The 12,598-nt window shown below is 33.1% G+C and overlaps 1 protein-coding gene and 1 long non-coding RNA gene across 2 annotated transcripts in view; both read left to right on the top strand.

The window, feature by feature from the left end:
• The window catches only part of LOC123714398 (Down syndrome cell adhesion molecule-like protein Dscam2), a 29,973-nt gene extending 19,775 nt beyond the window's left edge, over nucleotides 1-10,198 (top strand). Inside the window, exons 5-9 of the mRNA XM_045668637.1 lie at nucleotides 1,673-1,883; nucleotides 8,960-9,113; nucleotides 9,233-9,381; nucleotides 9,963-10,053; nucleotides 10,162-10,198. Coding sequence (XP_045524593.1) covers nucleotides 1,673-1,883; nucleotides 8,960-9,113; nucleotides 9,233-9,381; nucleotides 9,963-10,053; nucleotides 10,162-10,198 — 642 coding nt within the window. The remainder of the gene's footprint in view (nucleotides 1-1,672; nucleotides 1,884-8,959; nucleotides 9,114-9,232; nucleotides 9,382-9,962; nucleotides 10,054-10,161) is intronic.
• Nucleotides 10,199-10,601: 403 nt separating this feature from the next.
• Nucleotides 10,602-12,570, top strand: LOC123714647. Its single transcript, XR_006754337.1, has 5 exons — nucleotides 10,602-10,679; nucleotides 10,993-11,138; nucleotides 11,693-11,828; nucleotides 12,078-12,197; nucleotides 12,498-12,570. It is a non-coding gene; the product is annotated as an uncharacterized LOC123714647 (long non-coding RNA).
• The last annotated feature ends 28 nt before the right edge of the window (nucleotides 12,571-12,598 follow it).

Raw genomic sequence — 12,598 nt, 5'->3', positions numbered from 1 at the left:
GTCTTAGGTCATTTTTTATATTGTTACGACAAACTTTATACTAAAACAGTAAAATTGGTCGTTGTAACCTAGAAATTTAACCGAAATGCGAGAAGCATTTGAGTTTAACGGAAATTCTCGGAATATATTATATCCTAAAATTTTCAGACAGAGCCGTTCAATATTGTAACTTCGTGCCTTTAATTAAAAATAAAAAAAATATTTTTTTTAATAATGAAAAATTGGTAAAGTATTCTTGAATTTTAATTATTGTATAAATTTGTACATTTACTTTTGATTTGAATCACATCACAGACATCGTAGCACAAAGAATATAACATTATACAGTCGCAAATACCTTCTGCTATTAATTATTTCCTGTTTTAGATGTTTCTTGAGCTATGGGAATTATAATTGCTGTTTCCAAAACTGGGGCGTATATTTTGTTATTTAAATTTGACTTAGAGTTGAGAAACATCATCTATATCTCGTCTAAGCACATTAAACGACCATCTGTCTTCAAATGGCCGGCGTAAAGTTCCCGCAAAGTAGCAGCCGCTCGGAACATTTACTTTACAAATCAAACTGCCTTTAGAAAGTTCATCGCTGAGATATTTTAAATTACTTCGCAATAACTGTTTGTCTACTTAACTTATCTTATTTTCAAGTTCTTTGACCTTTCTGAGCAGTTTAGCCTAGAGGATAAGCGTGCGAGTTTCACTGACATCGTGCATTCCAAACTTGGCTGTGGTTATTATACACAATTCCTATTCGCGCGTATGGTACAATCTTAAAACAAACGACTATTGTCAGGCACAAAAAACTAATTATCTAATTGGCTTTCTATGAAAACTGATAAACAGATTCAATCTAAAGCCAAGACTCGTAAATATATTATTAAATTACTAATATAATAATAATAAAGGATTATTATAAAAAGTTTTAGATTTTAGCGATCGATTTCAGACGGTACTCACCAAGCCTTGTTAAATTATGAGCTTAGAAATTTGTTGATTATTGTTTATAAATAGTAACCGCCCTGTGGCATTTTGCCTATTGACATGTTTGTAACTGTATAAATTATATTAATGATATTTGCATTGTTTACCATTTTATTACAACCATCAAGTAATGTAATAAGAAACATAGGGTTTAATGTAGATCAAATTAAATTATTTTAGGTACACTATATGAGTTTCCTGTAGGCAATAATTTATAGTTGGACTACGAATACTGTATGAATAAAATAGGAGACATTATTCACATCAAATGTTATTATTATGCATTAAATTTTGGATCCGTCCGCGTCAGTTCAAAAACTGAAAGCTTAATACAACGAGTACCGTTATTGTAACGAAACAACTTTTTATTAAAATCAAAACAAATATTTTTAAACTTATGGCAATTAAACGCATTTTAAACCATGTTTTTTAATAAAATGCTATGTATTATGAGACTACTCTAAATATATATTATGAAAAAATTAGTTACAGTTTCACCACCTTCATGTCTGCTTTCAATTTCATACAAAACGATGATTGTTTTAGGTCGGTAGTAGATATTAAGCATCTTCCAATGATAAAATTGTTTTTATAAGTACCTTACTTTACCTTAGGCTGAATCAAATAATGTTATACACGAATATATGGATCATACCAATGAAGGTGATTTTAATGGAAATATTTCTTTACAGATAGCAAATTCGGGCAGTTCAGTGACATTCAACTGCTCGGTAGAAGGAGGGGACAGTCGAGTGCGATGGCTACACGATGGTGTTCCTGTGGGGGGAGGAGAAAGGGTTTTACGTGTGCATGGTGTTGTACGTGCACATCGTGGGATGTACCAATGCTTTGCGGAGAGAGAAATGGATAGTGCGCAAGCGGCGGCTGAGTTACGGCTTGGAGGTACATTTTTGCACGTTTGCCTTTACTTAAATTTAAATTATACAACTTTCATAAATTTCAGTCTTTTAAATCATATTTTTAAGTATATAACTAGATACTTTTTAATTATTTTGAATTTGGAAAACTTTTTTCGTTTTTGCGCCATTTCACTGTATTACAATATGATCGCCTTACACAAAGTGGATGTGGAGCCGTCGGTCATATTCCACACACTTCAATGGCTTGGTATCAGCTGCACGTTCGTATATCGTACAGATACAACAACACTTCGTCGGTCAAAGACCAGAAAATATCTGGGCGGCCGCGTGCTTTTAGAACTACAAACGCTGTTAGTGCTGTTAAATCCAGAATTCTTTGAAACTCCATTAGGAAAAGCAAAAACCTTATCATGGGAAATGAAGATTCTCACTAGGACTCTGTCGCGCATTATAAAATAAGACCTGAATCTCGGTTCATATCATCGATATACAGGACATGCCCTAAAGCAGTCTTCACAATTAAAGAAGTTGAATCAATCAAAACGCCTTCTGTCACGATACGCAGGTGAAAAAGAAATATCCTCTTTACCAATGAAAAAAATTTCACGATTGAAGAACACTGCATTAAGAAAAATCATAAAGTGTATGCTCACAATTCTAAAGAAGCTGGTCGGAAAGATAGAGAAGAAGAAGAGAATTCTTGGATCATGTTGTGAAGTCTTTCAGCAGTATTTTTTTAAAATATACTGGAATTTCCAGCAGGATTCTGCGCCTGGTCAGAAGCCACGAACTACCCAAGCCTGACTTGAAACAAACGTTCCGGACTTTATAAATGCTAAAGACTGACCCTCAACCCATTAAGTCTAAAGGGTTGAGGTCTGAAATCTCAAATTATGGTCAGTTTTAGAGGACATGGCCTGCTCTAAACGACACAGCCACATTGAGTCTCTTAGAAAATCTTTGGATCAAGCAGTAGCGAAATTTCCCTTGGAAACAGTGCCTAAATAGATTAAAAGCCAAAGGTTTTCTTTTCTAATACAATTTTTATTTTATTTTTTGCTGACACTTAAATAAATATGTATTTGAGGTTGGATTTAGGTAATTTCAAACTTTAGGTTTGAACAGATTACAGAATAGTGATGTTCTCTTAATCCTTTAGGTCAGTCTAATAAATAAATCACATACTACTTATGATTTTATTTCATAACTTCCGTGAATTTCTTCCCGATGGCAGAATCAGACATATTTAAAATATTTCTTTAGATTTTGATGATGTGAGACAAAACGTGAACTTTTGACGTCTGATAAAAAACAGGACGCTTCTTGACGTGTGTTCGGTTAGATATGCTGTTGATCAAACGGATCGTCACTTTCTTTATCTTTTGTTTGCCAATCTTATCCCCCTTTACCTTATCAGTAACTTAATTATATTAAATTAATTAAAATTAATAAAAAACAAAATCAATCGACATAGTGCTTTTGAATAGTATTCCCATAGTACATCAAATACGTTCTTTTCGTCATTAAGGTTCGCTGAATAATATCAAAAAATACGAAACCACTCGGCTTCTTTAATATTACTCAATATTAAAGAAACCAAGTGATTTATCAAGGAGGAACTTAGAGCCACTTTGAAATTGAAATGCAATTCCTGATTGCATAGTTTAACAAAGGTTCAGTCTGAACTGTAATTTCTACGAGTCAAGTATTCAAATTTATTCAACTGAAAAAACTTACACTAAAACTTTTCGTTTAAACTTTAGATACACTTTTAAATGAATTGTTGTATGGGATATCCTCACATGAATAGTTTAAGTAGGTAAATTGGTATTTGTTGAATTTTCTTGACTTAATGCACGTGAATTGCTTCAAAATCTATATGCGTGTATTTTAGATTAATATATAAGAATTGTATGATCTTATAGGTTATATTTCTTGTTAATTCTGCAAATTTTCCTTTCGCATAATGCTATCATTAATGAGCCGACAAGCGTCTTTGATTCATACAACTATCAATAGTTTTTTCAGTTGATTTTCTAAATGTATATTATACATTTCTTTGAAAACTTAAATTATAATATGTCCGTATAAAATGAAATTATAAAATATTTCACGAGTTATATACAAATAAAGTAGGCAGGCCGAATTGGTATACTGGATTATATTTTATTTAATGAAAGGATTTTACTATAAAAGTTTATTTGAATAAAACTTCCACATATAAATGTTTGGAGCATTATTTACGATATTTCTAAGCCTATACATCAAGTACTAAACATGCGGCCGATGTAGTAATTACTGGAGGTTAATTACAATTCCTCGATAAGGCTCTCATACTCGATTGAGCAATAGCCAACTAAATACCCACTTATTGGAAAACAGTTAACTGTTATCGCTCCCTGACTTTCAATTGTTTATTTTTAAATATCGAATGTTATTAAATTAATTGATACAGTGTTACTGAAATGAGATGAATGATTGTTTTTGGCACGATAATTAAATTAAAATCTTCAATACAGGATTTAGTTACATTTACGTATAAAATTATACAAAATGTATACGCTATGAATGAGAGGTCAAAATCCATGAAAAGTTGGTTTCGGTCACAAATTTTGATTCTCATGTTTAATCAGTGAATGCCACGAAAGTTCAGGTTGATATTTTTTTATATATGGAAATAGTAGAAAGCTCATATTTATAACAAAGTTTCGTCCGAGGTAAATTTGCTACACATCAATTATGGCCTATCGGGCCAGTTGCCCAAATTCGAAAACAAAGTTTTAAAAAATCCAGGTCAAAGATATTGTACAAATTCTTAATGGCACGCAATATGTGTAGAGGATCTTTTGTCTTTATCTGTTGCCCATATATTGTAATTGCCTTCGACATTGTTTTCAAAATGTTTTATATAAATGTCTCTACGGGCCTGGGTTAAATGTTTCATTTCTTAAGTAATGAGTTTGATGTTCCCTTGAGTGAGTGAGCTCCCTAGACTTTTTAAACTACTTCAAAAAGTTACGTGTTTTCAATAGTATGATGATAAAATAATTAAACGAGCAAAATATATTTTAAAAAATATTAAGACACTTTGCTTGACAACATAATATTGGCGTTATGTACCATGTACACATTGTTGACAATTATTATGGAGCTGTATTATCGTAGTGGTAAAGGCTGCTGAGTGGAAAAATAGATTAAGTACAAAAAATTGCCCGTAAAGATGATGCAGTAAGCAAAGATCCGTTACGGATTGAAATGCCACAGGATATACTATAAGACATATGGCTTACGTAAAAGCATTACGTAAATTGATAGTATGCAAGTGGGCGGGTATAGTGCAATATATTGGGTTGCGTGGATCGGCCGTTATTGATTAAAGCTTGCAGTAATGACCGGTCATGCGTCGAGCCCGAACCAAATTCATACAACCGTTCGGAAACGGGAGGCCTGTATAATTGGAATTATTGTGGCATGTGATTATGCCCGTAGCATGTTCGTAGTACTGTATTATGGCGTAGCACGACGTAGCTTCATATTTGTGACTACTAATGGAAATAAAAATTTTGAGTAATTAAGATTCGAATAGAGGCGAAGAGTCTCTGTTATTAAAAACATTATTTATTATATAAATAACGTAGATATAAGTACATACTGTAAACTTCATAGCATCAACGCGTTAGATTGAATGTTAGATTTATTGAGATTATATTGTAGTACAGGTTGTACTAACAAATATTAAACGATCGTTAGAGATGGATGTTTCAATACAAAGGACGTAAATGATAGTCGTCAGAGCACAAAGAGGAAATAAGTTGGGGGTCGGATTATGTAAGGGAAATGGAATAATAGATGAACTGGTTTATTATTATTTCCAATGGAAATCCAAATCCCTATATTTAACAATATCCTATATTCAGTTTTGTTGTTTGTTGTTTAAATATTTATATTAATATTATAAATCTGAAGTGTATGCGCGGGTGTTTGCGCTAATCTCAAGGAGTACTAATTCAATATTGCTAATTTTACCTGATACATTACTGCAGTTCATAAACATCTTGTACTTAGATACTGTTTTCTGGCACATCTAATATAATACGTAGGATTTAATCCAGATTAAAACTCAATTAATAACAAATACTTAGTCATCTCGTGACTTACCAAGACTCTTCTTGTTCTTGAATATCTGTTCAAGAATATCTTCAATATAAATCTTCAAAAAATATATTTATGAAACTCTACATCTGAGCTTAAATATGGTTTTACTAGAAATTAGTTGCAAGTTAAATGGCTCAGTTGTATAAACAGTGAAATTGGATCGCAATTTGTGGAAAGCTGGCGATCATAAGTGGGCGTCGAGCCAAGACGATTATTTGTTTACTTGCTGTTTGATACATGAAAACATTATTATCTTGTAAGAAAACTGTAAATAAAGTTTCTAGAGCTCATAAAACAAGTCAAATGTAATTAAGGAACTTTTTAGTTTTAAATTGTAGAATTATTCGGCCACTAGTAATTCTCTGCGTACACATCTCCCTATTGAAATGACTACGCGTTTATATATTTGTCGTTGTGAGCCGGCTCTCCTGAACTTATATTCGATATCTCTCATTATGGGACGGATATCCGTTACGACCAAAATACAACGAAATTAAACGCAAGACGCTCCAATAACCTAAATCGTCCTCCATGTAATCTTGTAGTAAATATTTTATGAAAAAAAACTGTATAACGTCTGAAGCAGTAAATTAAAAAAGGTTCCTTGGGTATAAAACTCGGTATTGTGAAAAAAGAAATCGACCACGCCTACTAGACACTGAGGGATAACTTGATACCAACTTGTCTATAAGAAACATTATCATTTAAAGCCGTGATACTCAAAGCTTGTGGTGTCATTATATGTTTGTAGTAGCCATTTTGAGACCATTAATCAATATATAAATCTTGTGACTTACGCCTTCCACAAGTCCACTGTGCCGTATATAGCTCATGATTGGGGAAACGTCATACGCATTTGTGTGTCAGACAAAATTGGGATCACGGATTTAGTCGATGTGTTTGACATGGGTCGTGTAACCTTCGATGTAAATCAATAAGATATATGAAAAGTTACGTATATATATCTGTTGTCCTAATGATATTAGTCATAATAAACGTTTGTAAAAGTCGCTTTGTGTGTGTGTGTTTGTTGTCCATTTGGTTTCATGCTTTGATAAGAGATATGTAGGAATAATATTTTTATACTATATTATTGAATTGGACAAAATAAATCACAACACTCGTCCACGCTATAAAGACACATTTTATAGCGTGGGCGAGTGTTTGGACCATATATTTGACAACAATTAATTATAATAATATGTATGAGAATTAATATGACATTTGCATGCACACATACATTTTGGGAAAGAAAAGAGAGCTGAAATATTTGCTCTAATGAATAACATATTCAGTTTAGTTCATCGAACAAAGTGAACAAATGATATTTGTTGTAATAATGTTTTTTGTATTTCTCTTGACTTATACCAAACATCCGTAATAGAGCTGGACATGATATACAAGCATATAACTCCGATGTCGACAACATTGCGCGCTCTAGCCGACTATTCCTCTAAATTATATGTCATTTATCCAATACAAAATCCTTAAGGATTATTAACTAACAAAAGTTCTCAATGCATGAGACTGCTGTAAAGAATTTTAAACGTTAAGCAAGGTTTTGAAATGTCTACATCAATTCACGATTGAAGAAATGACTTCGCAAGTTAAATTGACGAACATTTGATCAACAACCTAAAACTTAATTAAGAATTAGACAATAAAAAAATATGATAAAATAAAAAATCACTGTTGTAATAAACTTGGTAACTTTAAACAACAGGAAAATATAAATATAGTATCTTATTTAAATGAAGATATATAGACTTTTATTTTGTTACGGCTGCCCACCAACTTGATACTAACTACTTTATAACACTAAAGGAGTAAAAACAAAGTCAGTGGCGCTACAACCTCAAGTCCTTGGCTTTATTTCTAAATTTTCTTTTATTTTCTTCCTTGTATCTTTCTCATAAGCAAGTAGGTGATGAGCCTTCAGTACCTTACTCACGACGTCGATTTAGGCCTAAGGCATGCCTGTTTCCTTACTATGTTTTCATTCACAGTACGAGCGAGTGTTACAAGCGCACAAAGAAAAACGGTGGTCCTGGTACTGGTATTATACGATGCTGCTCTAGATAAGCTTGAGATGACCTAAGCAATATTGTGCCACCAAACACAGTATTGTGCGTTCTGGGGATTTGATGTCTACATTCATATTGAAGTAGTAGGTGATTGGATATTTGTCTCACCAACCTGAAACAAAATTATTTCAAACCAAATTTGTTTTCTCTTTAACGTCATGTAAAGTTCATATGACCCATTTTAATAACATGAGTAATTGAAAAATGTTGAATTGTTTCTCGTAGTGATCCGTTACATTTTATCTCTCTTGTCCCTAATTCTATTTGAGAGCACCACATTGGAAGTGATGGACGACGACCACTTCTTTGTTTACGAATGCTCTGATTGGATTCTGTTGTGACAGCACTGATTTATGAGCCGCGCGCACTTTCATTATTTGAGAATTACTTTTATGTAAAAAAATGTTTGTTATGTGTGTTTATAATAAATAAGATGACATTGTACTCTTAGGTCATATGTGTAGATACGAATTGCTGCGATTCATTCGTTGTATATTTATTTTAATAAAAATTATACCAAAACGATTTTCCTTAATACAAAGTCTGTCCTACTAATGACAACAGAGCTATGATTTAAAAGACACAGAAAGCTCATACAATATAAATATGTCGTATAAAAATGAATTATAAAGCTTTACATAATTCTCAATTTGGGTCACATTATGGGTTGCTACTTGTCGCATTTAAACACGTTTAAACGTTTATTACGAATGTAGAAAAAGTGATATTATACTAGTGGCTAAGCGAGTGATTTGAAGACTGCAGATATATGTTCAAACCGACTGCTCGAACTATTTTTATTGCATACTTTCATTTTCAAAATATGTAAAAATAATAATATTTTGTACAAATATTACAGACACAGCCCCAGAACTACACTATACGTTCATAGAACAGGCTTTACACCCTGGACCAGCAGTAGCCTTACATTGTTCTGCTTCTGGATCGCCTTCACCTCGCTTTTCCTGGCTGCTGGATATGCAGCCTATTGAAGAACATAATACGCCACAAAGGTAAGTAGCTAAGTCTCTTTTAAGGAAGCATGAGGACGACTTAATTTAAGGATACATGGTTCAATTGAAGACTATGATTAATATATGTGCTAATTTTATCTTTTAATATTTCACTACAGGAGTATTACCCAATTCCTGAGTCCTAATGGAGACGTGGTGAGCTACCTTAACCTGACGTCAGTACGGCCTGAAGATGGCGGGCGGTACACATGTCGGGCTCACAACTCACGCGGCGCTGTGGAACACTCTACACGGCTCAATGTCTACGGTATTATTTTAATTTCTTGGTATTAAGATAACTCTTAAAAATTACAACTGTTCAAAATTACAAACATTTCACAAAGGATCAACTGTCAGACAAATTTACTGTAAAGATCTTAAATAAATACAACTGGCGGCGCGATAATTACATATTTCAAAAGATTTATGTTATGCTTGATTTACTATATGATATTATTATATTATATGATTTATTATATGCTAAGAATTTAGAACGTAAATCACATTATATAAAATACATTTTCTACAACATAAGTTACAATATATCTGTTCTAAAATACATGACAAATACGATGAACATAAAGTTTACAAAACAGACTAATATCACATTTCTTATATTAAAAAAAATATCTACAAATTTTAGTTTTTAATACTATCTCCGCTCCCAATCATATGACAACTCCGTAATTAAACGGACAATGTTGCTTGAACACAGAAAATACAAGTACAGTACAATACTGTACACCTCTCAATATTTTTTGTAAAACATTTGTATACCCAGATCTATTTTTGTTGCCCTTGCGAAATGTGTTTCAAATAATTTTTAATTAAATAAAATCCTCTTTGCAGGTCCGCCATCAATCCGCAACATAAGCCCAGTGCGCGTAGTGGCCGGAGTTAACACGACCATCTATTGTCCCTATTCAGGATTTCCAATCAGGTTGATGGAGGTGCATTTGTTTAGTTACATTATAAGTTTTACTTATGTTTCTTTTTGTAGGTTAGTACGTAGATTGCATGAAATTATCATAACTTTGTAACATTACAGTATTATATCTTACATAGCAAAATTTCTTGGGAATTGAGTGTTATTTAATAGAATTGTTCTGTCCTATGTGATTTACATCCTTACCAATTTCTAAAAACTAAGCAAATAAATAGACTTACCGTAGGTAATGTTTGAGATTCATTTATAAAAAAAATATTATTACTATACCACCTTACTACAATTTAGAACTTAATCTTTGATTTCTGCGATTTTTAATTTTGATGATCATTTTTCTAATACTTTTCTATAAAACGGTACTACCTTTTAGAAATATAAGTTTGAGTACAGGTTAGATATAAAGAATCCCCAAAAATGTCGCAATAATATTCCCCTCAGTGAGATCCGATGGCAGCGCGGTGGGACAGATATATCGGCTAGTGGTGGGCGCGCATTGTCTGGCGTTGGAGGTGAACTACTTCTATGGCCTGCTGAGCCTTCTGATGCGGGACTTTATTCGTGCAGAGTCTCGTCACCCGAGGGACACTATGCCCAGAAGGACGTTCAGATATTTGTTAGAAGTTAGTTTTTTATATTAGATATGAAGCGGTAGATGCAATAGATATAGGCAAAGATATAAATAAACAAAGGAATCGTAAGAAATGAAACTACACATTCACTGCTGGGTTTAGAACGCAAGACTTTAGGACTTTGGAAATTTCACGCATCCCTCATTAAGATATCAAGACAATTTATGTAAATTTAAATTCAAATAGGAATAACGGTAAAATACGTAAATTGTAATTAAAAATATATAATTTAGCTACTTTCTTTACTGTTATTATTGTCTTTTTGAATTGTCATTAGTTACTATATGCTTATATTTTGCTACAGATCCACCAAAAATAGCTGGTTTTACGTTTCCTTCGGACCTAGTAGAAGGCAGTTCTATACAAGTTTTATGCGGCATCACTTCTGGAGACAAGCCGGTCTACTTCTCCTGGCTCAAAGACGGACAGACACTTCCCTCCAACCTTCAGGTAGCAAAACTACTCATTTTTATCAGTATCGCGCAAAATATTGAATCGTTTATTTCTCTTGTATGTCCAAAATAACAATATGGATGGCCGGCATTCGAACTCGTTAATAGTCCCACTTTAACATAGGAGTTCTTTCTTGTTTTATTTACTAACTACAATTTTTCAATATTGAAAACAAAACTTGTAACGATTTTTTTTTTAATTGTAAATATTTTTTTATCCAGTGTGCGATGAATAACGCTAACTATTTCAGTTTGTCAGCTATGATGCCCGCCTTCCACTGCGAGCGGAACGGACCCATTACGGACTCCGCTACACTGGTTACGATGATTTTCATACATGCCGTCTCCGATTTGGTCGAAGCACATGTATGAAAGTCATCCTTACGAGTATAGCGGAGTCCGTAATGGATCCGTCCCGCTCACAGTGGAAGGCGGGCATGAAACATTACATTTCAAACATTATACATTATTCCTAATGTGGTTGGGAGTTAATGAATACAAATAAATAAAGATAAGTATATATTAATGATAAAACTATAATCTTGTAATCAGGTTCAAGAGAAATCCCTAGATGAATTCAGTTTCCTGATTTTCTCCCACGTGACGTCACAGCATAGCGGCGAATACACTTGCGTCGCAAGTAACTCTGCGGCTGAGGTTAATCATACCGCGAGATTGGCTGTTAAAGGTAAATGTCATACAAATATCCACCCTTATTAATTATAAAATGAAGTCTCGCGGACGAGTGTCTGTATGATAAACTTAGAGAACTACGAAATTAACTTTCATGGTTTTTATCGATATTAAATTTTACGAAAAAGTTATATATTTTAAAATATAATAGGTAATCTAATGTAAAATTACTCCTTTATAAAAATAAGACAGATAACAGATGTTTATTTATGCGAAAAAATCACTTTAATGCAAATATTTTCAGTTGCACCGTCGTGGGTGTTTGAGCCGCAAGACGTGTCTGCACTGCTTGGTACTCCCATACTAGTTCATTGTTCTACAAAGGGATATCCGGAGCCAAAAATATCGTGGCATAAAGGGCACGGTAATAGACAATTTCATCAAAGTACAATCTATCGACGTTGGATCCTGCATTTCAAAGAACATTTCATTTTCATTTGAAAAAAAATACAAGCTATGAAAATTGCCATGTAAAATAACTTATTTAATCATGTAACTAAACAAAACTTACATTTATACAGGACATAAATTCATAAAAACAAAACAAATTTAAAAAGTTAGGTCCCTGTGGCAGTGTATCGTGTCAAAACAATAATAATAATATAAAAGAATATAGTTGTATATCTGATACATTTTTATCTCACTTGATACATCTTGGTTTCAGGTTCGAATCCCACTGATTTCCGTCCCCTAACGGGTCTTGAAGCGGCAATATCAGTGCTTGGTAATGGATCATTAAGCGCGCTCTCCGCGTCTCATACACAC

This window comes from Pieris brassicae, chromosome 9 (genome assembly GCF_905147105.1).
Source record: "Pieris brassicae chromosome 9, ilPieBrab1.1, whole genome shotgun sequence".
Lineage (NCBI taxonomy): Eukaryota > Metazoa > Arthropoda > Insecta > Lepidoptera > Pieridae > Pieris > Pieris brassicae.
The sequence above is the reverse complement of the archived record's forward strand: the minus strand, read 5'-3'. Positions and strand labels throughout refer to the sequence as shown.